Source organism: Diabrotica virgifera, chromosome 6 (assembly GCF_917563875.1).
Source record: "Diabrotica virgifera virgifera chromosome 6, PGI_DIABVI_V3a".
In the NCBI taxonomy this organism is placed as follows: domain Eukaryota; kingdom Metazoa; phylum Arthropoda; class Insecta; order Coleoptera; family Chrysomelidae; genus Diabrotica; species Diabrotica virgifera.
Window position 1 is genome coordinate 4,500,770 of NC_065448.1, and position 23,567 is coordinate 4,524,336.

General features: G+C 33.3%; 2 protein-coding genes across 2 annotated transcripts in view; one reads left to right on the forward strand and one right to left on the reverse strand.

The window, feature by feature from the left end:
• LOC114327061 (phospholipase B1, membrane-associated-like) overlaps window positions 1-23,567 on the reverse strand; it is a 51,109-nt gene that overhangs the window by 20,199 nt on the left and 7,343 nt on the right. Inside the window, exons 2-3 of the mRNA XM_028275563.2 lie at window positions 23,090-23,294; window positions 16,086-16,362 (exon numbers count right to left, since the gene is read on the reverse strand). Of these exons, the coding sequence (XP_028131364.1) occupies window positions 16,086-16,362; window positions 23,090-23,221 (409 nt within the window). The 5' untranslated portion in view covers window positions 23,222-23,294. The remainder of the gene's footprint in view (window positions 1-16,085; window positions 16,363-23,089; window positions 23,295-23,567) is intronic.
• LOC114327063 (uncharacterized) lies at window positions 3,900-7,946 on the forward strand. The gene is made up of 2 exons (XM_028275570.2): window positions 3,900-4,063; window positions 7,046-7,946. Exon 2 carries the CDS (start codon window positions 7,105-7,107, stop codon window positions 7,921-7,923), a length of 819 nt encoding a protein of 272 aa, XP_028131371.1. The 5' UTR covers window positions 3,900-4,063; window positions 7,046-7,104; the 3' UTR covers window positions 7,924-7,946.

The following is a 23,567-nucleotide window of genomic DNA, read 5'->3' on the forward strand; positions in this document are numbered from 1 at the left end:
CACCTGAGGCTATAGTTGGGTTTTAATTTCAGTATTTTATAAATGCCAGAATAGTCCACAGGGTGATGCTAACTTTGAGAAAAAACACAGTTTGATTCGTACACCCGGTATACAATGATAGTTTGACTGGCTAGCAACAATATTATTACAGAGATATTGTCAATGAATAAGGCTATATAACGTGGTAAAAAATCACTTAAATCGGACAACAGGTTTAAAAAATTTGAAACATCAAAAATGAATAAATTTTTAGTGGATTAATTGTTTTGGACTGCAGTGTATCTTTTAAGATATCTACAAGTGTTATTGCGACATCATAACAGAACCACCCACCTAGACAAATCACTATGTCATAGCCTGGGGAAATAGACGGAGAGATAGACCAAAACATAGATGGAAGAGTAGTGTGTGAAACACAGCTCATATTCAAATAAAGATAACGTATTGTAACGGGTAGCTCTTTCAACATGACAGACGCAGTAAACACAGGTTAAAAATAAAATAAATATATTTAAGATAATTATATACAGTTCAAAATAAATAAAATAAAATATAACTCTATCTTCTACAAAGGAAAAATAACACCGTACTTATTACTGTCATCAAAACATAATAGTAATATTAAAACGATACGATAAACAACACAATATGTACAACAAAAATCTCGCTACATGGAATCAACATAGCCATATATTCAGACCCGGAGACATCGCATTTCAATTCAATGCGATGAGTTTGAACAGCGACACACAGTCACTCGTTCATCGTTACTACCGCCAACTGCGGTAAAGGTCCCGGTAAGACGCTACGTCAATACTGAGGCGCCCACCTAGGCAAAGCTCAAAGAACGCCGCATCTATGCCATTGAGCTATTGCTAATTCAATACGTTAGCAACAACTGATTTTATGATTCTCCTGGCTCGTCTTAAATATGCTCTCGATGCCACTTCTCCTTCAGTTTCGCCCAGCGGTGTTATGAAGAGGGGATGCACCAACAGGGGATACTCCTACGGTCGTCTCTGGTAGACAGGCCTATCGCCCGATGTGGTATCATATCATTACTTACTTACTTACTTATCCTCTTCGTTCCCACTGGAACATAGCGCATCTACTGTCATTCTCCATTTTTGCCGATATTGTGATTTTTCTCTAACTTCTCTCCAGGTTAGGCCGACGTTTTCTGCTTCTTGTATAATTGTTTTCTTCCATGTATTTATCGGCCTCCCCTGTTTCCGTTTTCCTGGAGTTTGGAATTCCAATGCTTGTTTTGTTATGTCTGTGTCTGGTTTCCGCAGAGTATGGCCCACCCATTTCCATCTTCTCTTTCTTATTTCTTTATGTATCGGTTCTTGCTTCGTTTTTTTTTTCATAAATCTGAGTTTGTTATTCTGTTGGGCCAAAATATTCTTAGAATTTTTCGTAAGCATTTATTGATGAAGGATTGAATCTTTCCAGTGTTGTGTTTTGTTATTCTCCAAGTTTGTGATCAGTATAATAGTACTACCTTTACATTACTATTGAAGATTTTTACTTTGGTGTCCAGTTTTATCTCATTAGATTTCCATATATTATTTAACATGTAGTATGCTGTCTGTGCTTTGCCAATTCGTGTCTGGATATCCTCCTCTGTTCCTCCTGTCGTGGTCAGTATACTTCCTAGGTAATTAACTCTTTCCACTGATTTCAGCTCTTGGTTTTCTATTTGTATGCCCATTTCTCTCAGTGTGTTAATCTTCATTAATTCAGTTTTATTCATGTTTATCTCCATACCCACTTTTTTACCTTCTTTAGCTAATTTCTCACTTTTTTCTGCATGCTCTGTCTCTTTGCTGAAAGTAGGCATACATCATCTGCGTATTCAAGATCTTCTAATTGTTCAAAGGTATTCCAGTGTATCCTAGTTTTACCGTTGCTGATTTTTCTCATAAGCTAGTCCATGACAATAATAAACAGAGTGGGAGACAGTATACAACCCTGCTTTACACCACTGTTAATGTCGATTGGTTCTGTTAAATTCCCGTAGTATAATACTTTTTTCTATAATTTTTCTCTATGTAGGATATCGAACGCCTTTCTAAAGTCAATGAAGTTTAGATATAGTTTATTTTACTTTCATATCATTACAGTATATCTAATAAGTCAAGGAGGTCGAAGCATAATTTGAGCAGACTTCAACGTCAAATAATTCCATAATAACATAATTCCATAATTACAGAATTTCATAAATCCATAATTCCATAGTTCCACAGTTCCATAATTCCAGAATTCCGTAACTCCATAATTCCACAGTTCCATAATTCCATAGTTCCATAATTCCATAATTTCCTATTCGCGGAAGAATGGCCAATAACAACATTACGAAATAAAATAAAGTTGAATTGGATTTTATGTGAAGATTTTTTTTCTCTGATTCTGGCCTTGGTTTATAACTAGAACCTTTATCCACGTAATTCTATAACTTATCACTAACTCAGGTGTAATGTGTAGTGTGTGTGTTGAGTAAGTGTCTTGTTACTTTGCAAAGTTGACGTCATTGTCTTTGCAAAGAGACGCTAATTGTATCCGAACGTCTGCGGTCCCTCCGGTGAGTTTTGTGTGAAGATGTATACAAAAAAATTAGAAAGGATAGAATAGGAACATTCACAAGGAAGAATTTCCTGTGGAACAGTGGAAATCAGAGCCGGCCCGAGGGCCGTGCGAGCCGTGCGCCCGCACAGGGCGCCAAGAGTTTGGGGCGAATTTCTCCCCTCCCCAAAAAAAATTAAAATGCGATAAATTATTTAAATTATGTCAATTTTTTAAGCCAATTATTCATTCATTTATGATGAATTAGTAATATTTCAAATTTCAGAAAGTCTTAGTAAGTTTTAATTTTATTATAGACAAATAATTTTTATCTTCAGAATCATCCAGGAGGTCTACAATTTCTTCGCAGGATCACAACATCGTTGGGATGTTCTGAAACAACACGTAATAAACTTGACCCTGAAAACTTTAAGTGAGACTAGGTGGGAGACTCGAATTAATGCGGTTGTGCCACTGAGATATCAGTTTGAGGAAGTCTATGACGCGCTTTTTGAATGTAGTCAAGACCAAAAAAGGTTAGACGCATATGCAAGAAATATAGCTACAAGTTTGGCCAAAAAGTTGAAAAATTTCCGATTCATCTGATGCTTAGTAACGTGGCATATGATTTTGTTTAAGATAAACCTCATAAGCAAGAAACTTCAAGAAGTTGACACAGACATAGCAAACTCTCTCGCTTTGATTTCTTAAACGAAGCAATTGCTTCAAAGAAAGAAGGAGTTATGCAGGATTTAACAGAATATTAATCGATTGCAGGGAAGTGGCCGAAATGATTGAAGTTGACCCAGCATTCACTAAAGAAAGTGAACTGCGGCCGAGAAAAAAGAATAAAATGATTTCTTATGAATCAAGTGATGAAACAGTTCTTGATCATGAGATCGTGTTCAAAACTAAATTCTTCTACGCGGTCTTGGATCAGTGTATCTCTTCCTCTTCTCTAGGAGAAAAATTTGAGCAGCTTCAAAACTATCACCAACTGTTTGGGTTTCTACATGGGGGGGGGGGGGCGCCACAATAGTAATTCGCACGGGTGAAATATTACCCACGGGCCGGCTCTGGTGGAAATGTGGAAATATGGAACAATGGTCAATTACAAAACAGTTGGAAAACAGAGCCCTGCAGTAGTACGGGTATGTACAAATAACGTCAGAGCACAGATGGATGCAAAGAATATTGTACCTGCCAAGAAGAAAATGGAGTGGAAGACCTACTATAAGATGGAAAACGTATATATAGGAAATGCTATAATAGATACAGACAGTTCTAGAGAAGCTGAAAGAAGAAAAGTTTAGTGACGTGTTATTGACAATGCTGTGTCAAAAACAACGAAGTGTCAATACTGACAGTGTTGACAGTTCGTTGGTCAAAAATCAAAATTTAATATGTAAATCACAACATAAAAAATTTTAAAAATATGTATTCCATTTTTAGCGAAACTTCAAGATTCATTTATTCCACTAAAACCCAGTAACCAACTGTAAGTACCTACTATATTTATAATTTATTTAGGTAATATTTTATTTTTTGTCTGATTACGTAAACCCACTCTCAATAAATGTCATCAGAAACGAGGGTTGCCACCACCAATGCAACCAAAGTTCAGTATTATGCTACACCCGCTTACATTTTCTCTATAGGCCAGGATCCGTACTATCAGGACTGACCTACAAGTCAATCTACTGTTGCCCTCCTTCCTTTTTTCAGCCAATGTCTCCAATCCTTTGTCTCTTGCCATTCTCCATCTCTAAGGTCTCGTTTTTCCATGGTCCTGTCCACTTCCTTCCTCCATGATTTTCGAGATCTGTCCTTTTTCTGTTTCCTATTGGGCTCTGATCTGAAATATTTGGTATCCTCCTTATACCATCTTCTCACGTATCCATACCAAATTAAACATCTTTCTTCAATGTAGGTTAGTTCTAGTGCCATTCTTCTTTTTATCTCATTATTTCTACTCGGATATTGTTAGCTAAAGCTTCTTCTCGTGAGCTCCATTTCAGTTGCTGTAATTTTTGACCTGTTTCGGTTGTTTACTACCCCTACCCCGTAAGTCATTACACTACATACCAAGGTGTTATATATTCTTTCTTTGTATTTCTGGTACTCTGTATATTCCATAGTACCTCGTGCATTTTTTTTTATTAGTCCTGTCGCCAGGGGGGGTACAACGGCCTCGTTAATTCAGATGGACTTACCCAAGTTTTTTTTATGTATTTTGACCCGTAGAACACGAATTTTTTGGGTAACAGTTGATCCGGATGTCGATAAGATTGTTATAGACCAAGAACTTGAGGAATCAAATAACAGCGATTTTTGGCAAAACAAAACAATATTTTGTATTTTTTGGGTCATTTTAAGCAAAAAATATTTCTACAAGTTTTTTAGTAGGATGCACAGTTTTCGAGATAAACGCGGTTGAACTTTCAAAAAATCGAAAAACTGCAATTTTTAAACCCGAATAACTTTTGATTAAAAAAATAAAATAGCAATTCTGCTTAGCGCCTTTGAAAGTTCAAGTCAAATTATGTCGGTTTTGATTATTTGCATTGCTAAAAATTTATTGTGTTATTGTTAAACAAAGCTACAAACCACTAGTGCGTGAGTGATGTTTCTATGATTTCTCATTTAAAATCGAACGAGTAGGTAGAATAGGTACTAGTGCAATCAAGACTATTTCTACGTTACATGCGTTAAAACGCATGTAAAAGCACGGGAAACCCTACGTGTTTATAGCTTTGTTAAACAATAAAAAAATAAATTTTTACCAATGCAAATAATCAAAACCGATATAATTTGACTTAAACTTTCAAATGCGGTAAGCAGACTTGCTATTTTATTTTTTAATCAAAAGTTATTCGGGTTCAAAAATTGCAATTTTTCGATTTTTTTAAAGTTCAACCGCGTTTATCTCGAAAACTGTGCATCCTACGAAAAAACTTGTAGAAATATTTTTTACTTAAAATGGCCCAAAAAATACAAAATATTGTTTTGTTTTGCCAAAAATCGCTGTTATTTGATTCCTCAAGTTCTTGGTCTATAACAATCTTATCGACATCCGGATCAACTGTTACCCAAAAAATTCGTGTTCTACGGGTCAAAATACATAAAAAAAGCTTGAGTAAGTCCATCTGAATTAACGAGGCCGTTGTACCCCCCCTGGCGACAGGACTATATACTCTTTGTCTGTTTTAATATACTGGTTACCCCTTGCTCACTGGTTCCGTTTTTTGAGATTATGAATCCTAAGTATTTGAATTTTTCATAGCTGTTAATTTTCCTATCTTCATCCATTTCTATTTTCTCACTGGTTTATGTTGTGTTGTTAAGTATTCGGTCTTTTTTAGGTTTATTTCCAGTCCATTTTTTGTATATTTCTCTTCTAGTTTTAAAAGCATATTGGATAGATCTTCTTCGTCTAGGGATGGGGAAAACCTACCGGTTATAACTATAACCTAAATCCGGTTTTTTAGTTCGCAATAACCGGTTTTAGCAGTTGTTTTTTCTCCCGGTTACAACCGGTTTTTCTTTTTTCAGTAAAAACCGATGAAAAACCAGATAAGTTATTTCTGAAAAAAAGGAATTCGAAGAAAAAATATTGTTTGTTTAAATTCATCAATAATTCTTGATTTGTTTAATGTTTATACATATTCCTTAATGACTCGCAGTCACTGAAATATGTTTAAGAAATGTGATAAGCTGAATTGGCTATTTTTATGAACTTGAGAATAAGTATGTCTTGCTTGTATACCTACACAAACGAGAATAAATTTATATTTATAAATCCAGGAGAAAAAAATACCGTTCCTCTGGAATCACTTAAAAACAATGAAAATAATAAAATTGTTTTGTGTAAGTTGTGCAAAAAGGATTTCTTTTCCGAACTACAATACACATACAAATTGAAGACAATAATACATCCAGTTCAGAATTTTAAGATTGATTTTATAAGTTTTACAATTTTTGATGTTACATTTTTGTTTTTATAATTCATATGTATATACCTCTACACGTTATAGTATAATTTGCTTCGTAATTTATTACGTTTATAGTCTTATACCTAATTTCACCACCATTCATATTTTGCAATTATTTGATACTATTTGGAGCCGAAATTTTCATTGCGTTAGTTTATTATAAAGGGTGTAACAAAAAGATAGAAAAGAAATTAAATGTTAAACCGTAAGTAAAGAAACCGGTATAACCAAAAACCGGTGTTTTGACAAAAACCGCCATCCTTATCTCCGTCTTTAGCCGTTGCCATTTGGTCATCTACAAAACTTGATAATTTGTACAAGAATTCGACTTGGATTGGTATTCCCAATTCCCATACCTTCACATTTTCTTTTTCCATGGCTTTAGTATTTCTTCTAGGAATATCTTGCAATGTCGAAACACATGATTAGTCACAAATAACTAATAATCTTTTATCTCTAATCTCTAATTTCTTAACTTTTTATTCTAGGTATATATCCTCTGTATCAACGAACAAACAAATCTCCCTTCCCAATCTAAGATAGAAAGATGGTCCAATACGCCGATATGATTCCAACTAAAAAATCCAAAAAAAGAAAGAAATCGAAAAAAACCTCCAAGGCAACGTGTTTATGTTCCAAGTGTAAGCAAATGAAAGAAATCGAGACAGCAGAAACGCAGCCACCAAAACCAACTACATGTGCTCATTGCCAGCAGGCAACAATTATCAAAAATGGAGAATGTTCCGAATCTGATCCTCAAAGGTTTAACAGAAGCTGTTATCAGGACTACGGGGAAGAAGAAGAACCTTGGTATATGGGAGCAATACTTAACACACCTAAACGACAACCTAATTTTAACAAAATTTTCCCGAAGAAACTCTTAAAAACAAACGGAGCTAATTATGAAACCTACAAAAAATGTATGTATGACTTTTTGAATCCGACTGATAGAGCAAGTAATGGTGATGAATGCTGCTCTTGTGATGAAACTTCCAATAGTTATAAAAAGCGTAAATCTTCAACAAGAAATGGATCCAAATCAACATCTTGTAAACAATGCTTAAATAAGGCAAAAATGAACGATGCGATTAAAAAATGTATTGGTCATTCTCTTATCGAAAGTGTGATCCCCGCCTTAAAAAATCCTGCAAATCGCTCCAACAAACCCACAAATCGAGAGCAAAATGGAAAATATAAACAAGTTAATTGTAGCCAAAGCGCGAAAACACCAAGGTCTCAACCGACAGAGGCAAGACCTGATTCAAAAGTGAGACCATCTTCCAAATTTATAAAGTGTGTAAACTTTGAAGAAATGGAATATAAGAAATGCGATTGCAGCAAATTTATTGACACTAGACAATGTTAAGCATATTAAATTTTTTAAAGACAGTTTGGTATTTTCTTTCTTCTTCTTCTTAGGGTGCCTGTTCGTTCCGAACGTTGGCGATCATTCTGGCTATGATGATTTTGTTGATTGCTATACGGAATAGTTGTGTTGAGGTCTTTTTATACCATGCTCTCAGGCAGTGCCGCGCCAGCACGTGGTAGCGCCTGTGTGCAAAACATTTAATGGCGCCCAAAATGAATAAATATTTATTGTATCCAAAAAACATAACTAAAAATTCTTAAACATACAACAGGAAAATAAAGTAAGTTAAAATAATTAAGTAAAAATATATCTTTGGCGTAACAGCATAAAAAACTAAAGATAAATATAGGTAGGTAGGAAACATGAAATATTTAGCTATTTTATAAAAAATTAACTTTTCGCGTAGTAAGTTTGAAAAATCTGTTTATAATATGGTGAATATCAATGTGATTTAATACTGACGACTCTATAAAGATGGATGATAAATTTATCAACCGCCCTTGACTGATGGTCGATCTCAAATAATTTTTTAAGTTTCAGTTTAAAAAAAGATAACTCAGCAGTGGCATCAGATATGGGCAGAGTGAGCTAAATGCGAAGAGCTATTGCTAAATTTGTGTAAACTACAGTAAATTCGTTTAAAAATATATTTTAAAATTTTACAAACATTATTTAATTCTTTTAACAAAGGTTGAAGCTGTATAATTTCTTCAATTAAATCGTCTCCCCCTATTATCTCATTTTTTTTACAAATTTATACACAAAAATTTTAATTGTGAGTGTTCTGTACTGTCGTTTAAACTAAGTATATAAAAATTTGAAATAATCAACAGGATTTTCCAATATGGAAAATCATTCATTTACTGAAATTAATGATTTGTTGAGAACACAATAAAAGAAATGAACTTTGTATGACATTTTAGGATACAAAATCGGATCGTCTTTGTGTTCGTAATCGAACTGTTTCCTTTTTTTCCGACGCCGAACTGTGTGTCTGGTTGAAAACTGTGATCCACATCCAGTTTCTCTGCAGTTTCATTCGCTGTAGTAATAACATCATTAAATTTGCTATCTATCCGAAACTAGAGCAAAAATTGTTTTAATGGCGTAGGCCCAAAATTTCCCTCCAATGTGTTTTAAATGTATTCATTTTTTTCGAATTCTGAGAAAACTAATAAGAATTTTAAAAAAATTTAAACGCACAATGGAAGAATACATTATTACCGAGTGCAGAAATTCCCTTAGAATAACCAAAAAGTTTAAGATATTTGAAATTAAAAATCAGACTAAATTTTTTACCCCTGTAACCTAATAAAATAAACATTATAGAAGTTTTCAGGGACTTTCGGCCCTCGGTAATAATGCAATCTTTCATTCTAGCTTTAAATTTTTCAAAAACACGTATTAGTTTTCTCAGAATTAAAAAAAATAAATGAATTTAAAACACATTGGCGCTAAATTTTGAGAATACGTCCATAACTCTTGTAAGCATTTAAGGTAGGCTGCATATTCATTGTTTTTGATTGTAAAACTTTGCTAACGAACTTAACTTTTATCAGAACTTCATACCATACCTATAATATGTGGACTGGGCATATTAATGTAAATGTTGATATTTGATCTCCTAAATATCTAGCTTGATATTTTAAATTAAGATCAAATTTATCCGAATGTGTTATATCACATAAAGCATCTTACATTTTTATCAAATTTTTGTGCAATGGCTTTAAAGCATAAATTCTGCTGGACCGGATTTTCCTTGTTTATGCAGATTGTATAAATCAATACGTAATTTACCTACCTTTGAAGTTGAGATATGCAAGATCGTTAAATGGGTACCTAAGTGTTGTTTTGACCTGCGTAAAATTTGGGTCACAACTCTAGTGGCGCCCCTTAATTGCTGGCGCCTGTGTGCGCCGCACACATTGCACACGTGGACGGCGCGGCCCTGCTCTCAGGTTAGCAAGCCAGGATATTCTTCTTCGTCTTGGGGCACTTTTCTTTCAATTTTACCTTGCAAAATACATTGGAGTAGCTCGTATCTGTCTTGATTTTTAATTATATGTCCCAAGTACTATAGCTTACGGCCCTTCACGATGTTGATCAAATCTGCGGTTGTGTTAATCCTCCGTAGTACTTCTTCAATGGTGACTTTGTCTGTCCATGGTATCTTCAGGATCCTTCTGTACAACCATAGCTCAAAAGCCTGAAGTTTCGATACAGTTTCCGCCTTCAATGTCCACGTTTCTACTCCGTATAGAAGCACTGAGTACACGTAACATTTAAGGAACCTTATTTTCTTTAATTCGAGACAATTCGAAGTTTTGGATCATAAAATCTAAAGGCTTCTACTGAAACCAACTTCTGATGACAGCCCTAATTCGTATCTTCTAAAATTTACAAGGTAATAGAACAATACATAAGAAGAAGACTAGGGGGAATCTAAGATTGCATTCCACAGCTCGACTATTTATTTAGGTAAAATTCCATGGAATCTTAGTTCCCTGTACTCAGTTAGGAGTACATAAAACTAATACGAGTAGAATATGAAAGACATTTCATTTTAAGGAAAGAAAGCGCTTTAAAGGGCCTAGCCGGGTAAGATGGTGAAAAGTGCCCCCAACTCGATTTAAATTCCATATAGGCCACTTTTTAGCACATATAGAGGAACTCACTTTCTGAAATTTTTAGCCCCCTAGTTGGTCACGTGACCCCCCTAGAGCCTAATTAGGCTTTTTATGTTTTTATTTTTTATCTCAGCCGCATCAAGAGCTAACCAAAAACTTTATAAAAAGTTGTAAGTTTGAAAAAGATCTATATGAAAATTTTTTTTTTGATTTTTTTGGCGGGAAATTCGAATTTTTAGAACAATTTTAAACTTTTAAATAACTCTGAAAAAAAAAAACTAAGACACTCGTTTTTATGAAAATCAATTATAACGTGTATTTTTATAAAATCTTTCACCCTGAATTTTTTCAGATTTTTAAAATTGGTGAAACGTACCTTTAAAAATAAAAAACCGCATTTTTTCGGTTTTTTTTCGTTTTTTGATACAATTTTATACACATTTTTCAAAAAAGGTAACACCGTCACTATAATAGGTCAAAAACTGAAAAATAATTGGGGTTTGTTTTATAAAATTTTTTTGTAACGCCATCCGTTTTCAAGATACAGGGCGTTAAAGAAAACAAAATTTTACACATTTTTTACGATTTTGCTGAAACTACTGGCAACATTGTAATAAAACTTGGCGGGTTTTAAGAGGTGGTTATTGTGCATGTTTTGACATACAATTAAGGATTTGATATTCATCATTGGCGCGCATAGGATTAATGGTCTGAACTTTTTAAAGAATAAAGATAGTACGCCACTGACATATTTCAAATTAACAATCGTTTTTAAATTCCTCGTTCAATTTGTGACAAAAAATCTATCTTCTTATTTTTTCATACGACGTGCCATTTTTATTCAAAAAATAAAAGATCTTAATCCTTACAAAGCATTCGAACTTCTAGTAGTTTCTACATCTACACACATAAACTCATACATCCATTATAAAACGAATACTTTGGAAGCGTTAAGATATTTTATTTTTTTGCAACAAAACGGCGCGTCGTATGAAAAAATGGAAAGATAGATTTTTTGTCAAAAATGGAACGAGGAATTCAAAAATGATTGTTAATTTGAAATATGTCAGTGGCGTACCATCTTTTTTTCTTTAAAAATTCAGACCATTACCCGTATGCGCGCCAATGATAATTATAAAGTTCTTAATTGTATGTCAAAAAATGCATAATAACTACTTCTTAAAACTTGCCAAATTTTATTGCAATGTTGCTAGTAGTTTCGGCAAAATCGTAAAAAATGTGTAAAATTTTGTTTTCTTCAACGCCCTGTATCTTGAAAATGGATGGCGTCACAAAAAAATTTTATTAAGCAAACCCCAATTATTTTTCATTTTTTACCTATTTTTTGAAAAATATGTATAAAATTGTATCAAAAAACGAAAAAAAAAACCGAAAAAATGCGGTTTTTTATTTTTAAAGGTACGTTTCACCAATTTTAAAAATTTGAAAAAATTCAGAGTGAAATACTGTGCAAAAATACACATTATAACTGATTTTCGTAAAAACGAGTGTCTTAGTTTTTTTTTTTCAGAGTTATTTAAAAGTTTAAAATTGTTCTAAAAATTCGAATTTCCCGCCAAAAAATTTAAAAAAAATTTTTTCATATAGATCTTTTTGTAGCTTACAACTTTTTTAAATAAATTTTTTGGCTTGCTCTTGACACGGCTGAGATAAAAAATAAAAACATAAAAAGCCTAATTAGGCTCTAGGTGGGTCACGTGACCACCTAGGGGGCTAAAAATTTCAGAAAGTGAGTTCCTCTATATGTGCTAAAAAGTGACCTATATGGAATTTAAATTGAGTTGGGGGCACTTTTCACCATCTTACCCGGCTAGGCCCTTTAATTCGATTTGGGGACCACCACCATCAGCTGATCTAGGTTTCTATTTTTCAGTGTCTTAAGTGCCTCCTGTGGTGTATCCCGAACTATTTCTGGCTGTCCCACTAGTACGCCAGTCAATGGGAGCAAGAATAGGATATTACCTCCGAATTCTATCCTACTGCATGGATTTTAATGAAATTTTGAAAATAGCCTCTATTTATCTCTTTATTCAGAATCTACCCTATTCCGATATGTGCTTTTATCTTGGGGGTGGTTCCCACCCCTTCTCGGGGGTGGAAAATTTTTGGTTAAAATAACCGCGGATGTCGCTAGAGAACCTAATTCTAAGCAAAAACTGTTCTATAATATTTTTTTTTAAACTCAATACTTTTTGAGTTATTCGCAGTTGAAATTGGCCATTTTTATTGAAAAATGACACCTTTGCAGACGGTTTTTTGCGAATACCCTAAAAACTATGCATCTAACGAAAAAACTATATAAAATATTTTTGTAGCTCATAAAAAAGCAGATTCGTTCTTTCATAAATCTTCTACTTATAATACAAAAAGAGATATGGTAGGTGAGAAGAATTTTTTTGGTGCATGCTCAAATCGGTGTATGTATTTAAAAAAATAACTTGAAATAACAGAGAAACAATCGATTTTACGTGTATAATGATCCTAATACCTTTTGTAGTGCTTGAAAATACCTTTAAAACAAGCAATATTAAATGTTGATCACATTCAAACTAAGTGAGATATGCTGCAAAAAAGTTGATGGCTAATATATTTTAGGAAAAAATATTTTAAGAAAAAATGAGAAGTATATCTAACCCCTCATCCGACAGAATTGAAATGCACCGTTTTCCTTCTACTATAGTTTTTATTATAGTGTTGTTTCTATTTTCAAAAAGTTGGACGGGTTTAAAATGAATGGTTTTTGAAAAAAATAAGATCAAATTATAGAGCGCATTTTTAAATTTTCTTAGAAATCTTCCTATTTCGCCATGTAACTTGAAAATTATAAGAGATACAGTAATGAAAAATAAAAACAAAATTTTTATCTAAAAAGACCCTACATTTTTGTGCAGTATATTTTTTCGTATCTCTTATCATTTTCGAGTTACATGGAGAAATAGGAAGATTTTTAAGAAAATTTAAAAATGCGCTCTATAATTTGATTTTATTTTTTTTAAACCGTTCATTTTAAACCCGTCCAACTTTTTGAACATAGAAATAACACTACAATAAAAAGTATTGTAAAAGGAAAACGATGTATTTAAAGTCTGACGAATGAGGGGTTAAATATACTTCTCATTTTTTCTTAAAATTCGTTAGTCATCAATTTTTTGAAGCACATCTCGCTCAGTTTGAATGTAATTGACATTTAATGTTGCTCATTTTAAAGGTCTTTTCAAGCACTACAAAAGGTATTAGTTCCATTAAACACGTAAAATCTACCGTTTCTCTGTTATTTCAGGTTAAATACACCGATTTGAGCATGCACCAAAAAAACAAACTCTTCTCACCTACCATATCTTTTTTTATATTATAACTAGAAGATTTATCAATGAACGAATCTCTTTGTTTTTTTATAAGCTACAATAGTATATTAAGTATGGATAACGGTAAAGGTTTTATACCGATCGAAGACAATTGTTTGGAGGAGGAGCGGATCGACGACTCCAATTATTGTCTGAGATCGGTTACCCTTAACGTTCGACATGCTTATAACGTTTTTTGCACGATTGATACCATTATAAATTATAAAATTAAACATTTTCGTCATATTGACTAGTTTCATTCATTTTATCAAGATAGATACTTTGGTTGTTAGGTAGTAACTAGGGTGCATAACAACAATGGAGAATTGAGTTTTTATTTAGTTGTCAATAATTTTAAGTACAATTTTGATTATTATAAATTAAAATATGAGCGAAAGTGAATTTGAAGAAATTGAACGGGCTTGGGAGAAGGGTGTCCCGCAATTATTCTAATACTAGTAATACTACTAATGTATGCGATTCTGCAGGAGTTTCTGTTAGAAGTGAAACCACAGCCCAAACAAGTGGGATTTCATTAAATAATTTAACAAATTGTACCATAAGTTTCAATATTAATAAATAATTCGTTAGTTTTCTTTATTCTTTCAAAAAATAAATTAAAATTAAGAGATTTTTTAACTCGACGGTAAGTGAATTACTTACCGTCGAGTTGGAGTACTTACCGTCGAGTTGGATTACTTACCGTCGAGTTGCTAGTAAATGTCACCTACTGACGTAAAATCTGTCACGGTAAACAGTCAAAAATTATCAATCGTGCAAAAAAATATTTTATATAATTTTTTCGTTAGATGCATCGTTTTTAGGGTATTCGCAAAAAAACCGTCCGCAAAGGTGTCATTTTTCAGTGAAAATGGTCAATTTTCAACCACGCATAACTAAAAAATTATTGAGTTTTCAAAAAAAATTATAGAACAGTTTTTGCTTAAAATTAGGTTCTCTAGCCATTTCCGTGGCTATTTTAACCAAAAAATTTTCACCCCCCGAGAAGGGGTGGTAGCCGCCCCTATGATAAAAGCACACATCGGCATAGGGTAGACTTTGTTTCTTGATCTATTCCCTACTAACTGTGAAAATATCAAGTATATGTAGTAGGATGGAATTCGGAGCCAAATACCCTCATTGACTGCCCTATATGCTATAGGCAAAAAAATGAAATATTATATGCGTACGGACGCGTTAGTGACATCTATCTAGAGAAAGAGAAAATTCTCTTTCTCTGGGTCGAAATTCTCTAGGTGGGAATGCAAAAACATTTCATTTTATTTCAGAGGTAGACCATCATCCTCTTACGTATGTTTCGCTCTTATAAGCTCTTCATAGAGGTCTATGATCTGATCAGAACCAAAAAGAAAATGAACTGTTTCACTAAGCAAAATTATAAACAATACATGGCCTTTTTTGGACCTTGTAGCGACATCTGATTTTGCTTAGTGAGACAGTTTGTTTTTTTTTTCGTTCAGAGCAGACCATATGCTTCTCTGAAGAGCTCAAAAGAGTGAAACGTACATGAGAAGATGATGGTGTACCTCTGAAACAAAGTAAAATATTAACTGTCTTTTACTTTCTATTAGTTTTACTCCTATTTGAGTACAGGGAACCAAGATCGATGCAAATTTTAGAAAGCGGGAATTAGGGTTGTCACCAGTACATGGTTTCAGTATGACTCTTTAGATTTTCTGATCTAAAATTTCGAATTCTTTTAATTAGTGTCGCTACAGCATCCAGAAACAAATTATTGTTTATAATATTGCTTAGTGAGATAGTTCGTTATCTTTTTGGATGAGAGCAGACTATAGGCCTCTCTGAAGAACTCAAAATAGTGAAGTGCACGTAACAGGATGATGGTCTACCTCTGAAACAAAACGACGTATTAACTGTCTTTCATTAATTTAAGAGTTCACATACAGAATCATTAAATTTCTTCATAAGTTTCTATTTTGTCTTGTAAGATTTTCTTTCATGTTTCAGCACATTTTTCTACTATTTTTGCTCCGAAAAGACCTTCTTTCTCATTTTTTAACATCTACCACTTGAGCTTTTGTGGAACTATTTATAGCAAAAATTTATCTTCGTTTTCAAACCGTCAAACTAATGTTTATATTTAGGATAATTTGAGTAAACTATGACATTTTCAATAAATACGTACCTGCACACCAAGAAACACCTCTATGCTCAATGAGCGTCCCCAAAGCATATTCCTCCATTGCTCCGTTCCCCGCTACCAAAGAATCCCCCAGTGCTCCAATGATGTCTATATCACCAGGTAGGAGTTGGTGAACACTTGTTGGTACAGAACGGGATCGACCAAGGCCATATTTGGTGACGTTTGAACAAGGAAATGGTACTGAGTTTGGAATGTATGGTTGATGTCTAACGTTAGATTTTCTTTGAGGATATTGTATGATGAAGTTTCCCATTTTTCCCTAAAATAAGGCTCTTTATTTAAGGAAAAAAGAGATAGGCCGTTCTTTAAAATCATAAGTATCTACTCGTTTGGTCTGCAAGTCTTGTAATCTATATAAATAAAAATAAATGGTTGAAATACATAGTCGCATCCTTGTCTCATCTCTTGTTCTGTTCTATTCTGTTCTTATAGAATTCACTCTAATGCACCCTACTGCATAGGGCATAGGGACTGATTTATCCTTTTCTCAAAAACGCACTTTTTTAAATGAAGTAAAGTAATACCCCCTTTAACACTGTGGTTCCTTTTAGCCATTTTTTTTTGACAAAATCAATAGCCTACATTTCCATCGACTGTCATGGTATGTAGTAGTAATTATAGACTGTAGACCTATTGCCATGTATAGTCAATTACAGTCAATATGACTAATTATGAAATTAGTTCTATAAAACTTAAATGCTACCGCTTGGTCGGATAGCTCAAGTGGAAGGATGTTTGACTTCCACGCAGGTAGACCGGGGATTGAATCACAGCGAGAACATTCAAACCCCAGGTCGACTCATAGACCGGTCTAGTTAGACTCAAAAATAGGAGTGAGGTTACAATAATTAAGATCAAGCTGAAAATTGGCAGGATTGTTCAAAATTCCATCATAAACGAAATCTAAAAAGTCCTCATAAATCCGACCCGAGCTAAAAAATTTACTCGGGGTCAAAGGTTACCAAATATGGTTTTTAGCGATTTTCAGCGAAACGGTAAGTTTTATCATAAAGTTAGTTTTAACAAAAAATGTAAATTAGATAATTATCTATAAAAAATATCTTAATACATTTTTTCGTAAGAGCCACCGTTTTTGAGATACAAGGATTCAAAGAGTTGAAAGAGTTCTAATCGTCATAATAATATTATGTATTATAGGTCTGGATCCCGCGTATGAAAAAAAAGTTGATTAATAGCAAGCTGAAATTTTGTTAATAGCTTAAGGGTGTCTAGTCGGATAAACTTTGATATATGCCAACACTGGAACAGGGGCAGTTTTAACTGTGGAACAGGTTAAAAATTTGGAACGGTCACACCACGAAAACGGCACATTTATTTTGTCCGACAGAACAGACTTAAACTCTCCGAACAGAGATTAAACTCTCATGCAAAAATCAGACTGCTATTTATCACCTGTCATAATTCCTGTCATTTGAAATATTCTACATGTTCCACTCATTAAAACGCCCATTTGGTGATAAATAGCAGTCTGATTTTTGCATGAGAGTTTAATCTCTGTTCGGAGAGTTTAAGTCTGTTCTGTCGGACAAAATACATGTGTAGTTTTCGTGGTGTGACCGTTCCAAGTTTTTAACCTGTTCCACAGTTAAAACTGCCCCTGTTCCAGTGTTCGCATATATCAAAGTTTATCCGACTAGACACCCTTAAGCTATTAACAAATTTTCAGCTTGCTATTAATCAACTTTTTTTTCATACGCGGGATCCAGACCTATTAGTACACCACGTATATACATCATTGAAGCTGTAATACAAGTAAACATAATAATATTCTATCAGTCAACTTAACTTATATTACACATAATAATATAAGATATTATAAATATGATAATGTTTCTACTATACAGCTTGCGGTCTACCGAGGGATGCAATGTATAAGCTGTATTATATTACAGTGCCAACAAAAAAATCTTTACAAAGTGAATGTAACGCGAAAATAATAAGAATCATTATTTCAATTTTACGGCTTATTCCTAACAAAAATAGTAAATTGATATGACAAAGTATTAACTTATAATAATTCTTCTTACTTATGCGTCTTATTCAATTTGTAAAGATGGGTTTTGTCGGAATAAAGACGTTCTATTGGTACGTCGGCTAATCTAATCACCCTACCTATTCTTTTGTGTGTGTGTGTGTGTGTGATGAGAGTGGATGGCATTAGAGCATGTCTATTTGCCACAGAATTTTTTAATTTAAAATTGGTTGTATTTTCTAGGTATACTTACTTTTTCATATATCTATTTTAGCTTCTAAGATAAATTTAATTAAAATATCGTATATTCCTTTGTCTTGTTGTGCTAATAGAGTAGTGATACTAATCGGTAGACTTGCAAGTTTTTTAGTTCTTGATACAGCGTATCTGTATATGCAGTATATTTTTGACACTCCAGGAAAACATGATTTATATCGGCTACAGGATTTTCCGGACAAGTACAATGCGGAGAGTCCAAGATACCTATCCGAAACAAATGGGCTGGAAAACGTCCATGATTCAATTTTAAACGCGATAATATAGACGAATGTCGCCTATTATAATTCCAAGTGTTAATGTGTGGAATAATTTTTGGTAATACTGGGTGAATTTTAAAATAATGACTTTCAGAATTGGATGAAGATTTTCTGTAATGAGCCTCCCATCTATCCCTAACATCTTGCTTATACAAATTAATAATATCTAATGAGTTATAAATATTTAAGCTCAATTCTGAATTCAATGCCTTTTTGGCTGCAAGATCAACGACTTCATTTCCAGATATCCCTGAGTACCTATTCTTTTCTCAGAAGGGTTTGAACATCATAATGAAAGCCAACTTTCTAGGCAAAATGTTTATTGCTAAGTACTAATAAACATTTTCATATACAATAAAGTTTATGCAGTTTGTTTACTAATATGCAAATTACACCATTATATTCCTGGGTGGTGAAATCCTTCAGGTAGATGACACCCTCGAGGTATTAATTAGTCTTGAGTACTACTCCGGAGTGAAAATACATCTAATACTACATACCATACTCAAACATACCAAACAGGTCATCGAATATGTACTAAAAACCTCTTTTTGCAGATACGGGGTATTAAAATGAGACCATCGCTATAATACTTGAATATGCTGAAGTTAAAAAAAAAACTAATTCAACTCCACAAGAAGTTATTTCCAAAGGAATTAGCTTTCTTCTCTCTATGTATGGAACGCCTAAAAGAATTACGTGCTTAGATAAGTTCCGATATACATGTTTCTTTAAAAATACTCGAAATAAAAAACAAGTGCAATTATCTTGTCTTCCTCCAACCTCAGCGGCTGCTCATCAACATCTTTTTCGGGTATATTACCAAGTTCAAGTGTGGCTTGGTTATCAGCTAGATCCAAAAGACTGGGGATGGAAATTAGTCGACAGTTCATTAGAACCAATTAAAACTTTACTCCCACCTGCGCCGGAAAAACTCCTGAACACAATTTTTTTCAATTGTAAAAAGGGATGTAGCGCTAAATGTGGTTGCAAAAAAGTTGGACTGTTTTGTTTGGTAGCATGCACTAATTTTCAAAACCGGTCGTGCTCCAATGTTGAATCACCAACAATTGAGGATTCATTTGATTCTATCGAGGAGCCATGCGATGTGTCATTATTGGGGCAATTTACTTGCACCCAGGATGAACAAGAAGAAGAAGAACAAGAAGAAGAAGAAAAAGAAGAACTAGAAGGTGAAGAAGAAGAAGAAGAACAAGGAGAAGAACAAGGAGAAGAACAAGGAGAAGAACAAGGAGAAGAGGAAGCAGAAGTATTAGAAAATTATGAACCAATTGGATAAATTTCCTTTTTTTTAATTTATACCGCTTTTTATAACTTTTATCATTTTTAACCCTTGCCAATATCAATTATTAATAGCTTCAAATTAAACAGAATCATAGCAGATCCGTGGAATAGGCCTACTGGGGAAACGACGTTAAAAAAACGCGTTAAGGCGGGTTGATATTACTAGTGAATAACGAACGTGGCTCACGCTTACGTATTTTGCCCGTGCTATTGTTAGATATTTTATTATCTATTTTCAAATTCGAGCAGTACATTACAGTACAGTATTTACGCAATGCATAGATACAAATGTACTGCTCGAATTTGAAAATAGATAATAAAATATCTAACAATAGCACGTGCAAAATACGTATTAAGCGTGAGCCACGTTCGTTATTCACTAGTAATGTCAACCCGCCTTTAAGTACACTACCATGATACTATAAATAACACTTTATTTATAGTATCATGTATGATACACTACTACCTCAAAGGTGGTGTGGAAACGTGTGCGCATAATATTATGACGATTACAACTTTTTGAATCGTTGTATATCAAAAACGGTGGGTCTTAAGGCCGCGTCCCACCATCAAATAATTTGATCAAACTGGTTTGAGCAAACTGAAAGTGACAGTTAGTGACGTCAGATCCTGAGTGTTCATTGTGGATAATAATGAAAAATTTTAATTTTAAATAAAGTACAAACAAGTTAGACAACTCAATACAAACAATTTGATCAAACTAGACTGATAGTGAGAGCACAGATTTTTAGAATTTCAAAAAAACTGCAATTGTGACGTCACTTTGACGTACTTCCGGAGTTTGCTCAAACTGTTTGATCAAATTATTTGATGGTGAGACGCGGCCTTTAGGGAAAAAAGTAATAAAATATTTTTTATAGACAATTATCTAATCTACATTTTTTGTAAGAACTAATTTTATGATAAAACTTACCGTTTCGCTGAAAATCGTTAAAAACTATATTTGGTGACCTTTGACCCCACGTAAATTTTTAACTCGGGTCGGATTTATGAGGACTTTGTAGATTTCATTTATGATGGTATTTTGAACAATCCTGCCAATTTTCAGCTTGATGGGAATTTTTGTAACCTCGGATGTGAATTTGACCGGAGTATCCGCCTGAATAAAATGAGTACCTTGGGTAAAACTAGGGGAAATAATAGGCAGTTAAAGCGTAGCACTAGCCTTGTTATACCTTCCTTGGCGGTAGGCCCTAGAGATAGCAAACTACCCCGCTATAATCCTAAAGCCGCGTTAGCGGTATAAATGTGAGACTATTATATTATTCTACAAAATTTGAATTAAATGAAATTTTGTCAATGCAATTTTAATATATTTTTAAAAGAACTTTACAATAAAACAAAAATATTTACTCTACATATTATTACAATGACCCCTAGCACATAACTAATTTGTATGCGGGCTTCATCACCGATTGCGTCTTTAAAAGAAAGTCGATAAACAAAGGAACGCAATAAAATAAGCGACTCATAAAATATTAAGTAATAAATAAAATTAAAGTGTTACTAATTCATGTGCCAAAACGGTTGACCACAACAAACGGTCTTAAACAGTACCAGCCATAAAAATATTCGAATCGTTTTGACATTTGTATTTCAAAAGAGATTGCTTTTACAGACTGTTGCCAATTTTCATGCGAAGTGAAAAGCACGTTCCTCTTTCACTTATCTACTAAGTTAAAAAAAAATATACACCGTATCCTTTACAATTTACAAGAACACTTTTTTTCTATCAATGATGGTTTCCTAAGTAATTGAGGATTGAAGGAATTGTTGAGTTTCCTAGTTATTCATCATTAAAATTAAGAAGTTTCCTAATTTACTAATAAATTAAGGCTCTACTGAATGTCTCATAGAAGGGCAAGGCTATGGCATTACTTACAATCTTTTACTTGTCACACTGGCCCAAATGTAGCTGAAATAAAGGGAATACAAATAAACTTACATTTCTGTTTTCTGTAACACATAATAACTAATATTACAAGTCTCAAGTCTCCAGAGACAAAAGACTGCTGTAAGACCTTTGTAATCTAGGTATACGTAGAAATATATCAGCCTCATAAATATGATGTAGGGTTCAAACCCGCAGTTAGAGTAGATTGAAAACTGAATCTCCTATTTGGCATCAATGTGGGAGTGAGACAGGGAGAGCTGGGAGAGGCACTATCAACCATGCTGAAGCTAGGACAAATAATCCCCGGGCAAATAATCCCGGACAAAAAATCCCCACAAATTATCCCTGGACACAAAATCCAGGAATTATTTGTCCGGGGATTATTTGTCCGGACCCCCAAATTACTGCATGTATACATATAAATATTATCATAATTATTTATACAAGGTGTCCAAACATTTTTTTAATTAAATTAATTGACAAAAAAAAAAGAAGAATATTTGTAATACATTTTATTTAAAATGTATTTTACTGTTGTCATAAAACAGAAATAACTGTTTATTTCACGAATAAACATTGATTTTCGCTTAAATTCAATGTTCAAGCAGCTAGCGCCATCCAACTGCCTCTTGGAAGTTTGAACATTTAATTTAAGCGCAAAGCAATGTTTATTTGTGAAATAAACATTTATTTCTGTTTTCTGACAACAGTAAAATGTATTTTAAATAAAATAAATTACATACATTCTTCTTTTTTGTCAATTAATTTCATTAAATTTTTTTCTTGACACCCCGTATAAATAATTATGATAATGTTTATATTAATGATAAGAGAATTGAATACCCTTTCAAATGAGTTATCACACTACCCCTATTCCCTATTTAAAAATAAGGCGTTGGTGACGTGGAAGGGAGGGGGTTGACAAATTGCAGATGTATGTATCGTAAAAATATGTCCCCCTTAGAACAGAAATCGACTTGTTTCGACATTTCCTTAACATCTAATAACTATTTCCAAATATCGAGGTGGACTCTTTTCTTTGGCCCACCCTGTATATATTTTTACACTATCAGAAAGTAGATATTTCAACCAACAAAAAGTACACCGACTTAAAAATGCAGATATTTTGACATGAGAATTTTTTAGATAGAAAATTAGAGTGCTTTTTCTATAATATTGAATCGAAATGAGGGGAAAAATAAATATTTCACAAATATAGTAAAAAAAAAGAACTCACCTTAGCGGTATCCCTAATAATATTTTGAAATTGTTTCAAATTATCTCTTTGGCCACATACTTCTTTAAAATGTTTAAAAAATATCACAGTTAGTATGGCAATCGCAACTAGATCTCCAACTTTTGGAACCATCTTGATTTCAGGGAATACAATAATTTTGTATTAAAAGTGCTGTTGACATCTGCATAATGTTTTTGTATATTTTCTAAAAAAAATTCATTATTTTATTCTATGCGAAAATCAATGCGAAATTTAAATTAATTCTAATTTAAGCGAAAATCAGTGTTTATTTGTTTTAATATTTTATCTGTTTTCTCCAAACCATTTCCCTTTACAATTAACTATTTTCTATGGGAAATAAGCCACAATTTTACTAAAAAAATGAATTTATTAACGTTTCGAAGCCCAAATCGGGTTTCGTTGTCAAAATACAAAATACTTCTGAAATAAACAAAAATGTTGTTCAGAAGTATTTTGT

What these genes read in the sequence shown, in the direction of transcription:
- LOC114327063 (XM_028275570.2), top strand. Translation starts at nt 7,105, where the DNA reads ATGGTCCAATACGCCGATATGATTCCAACTAAAAAATCCAAAAAAAGA.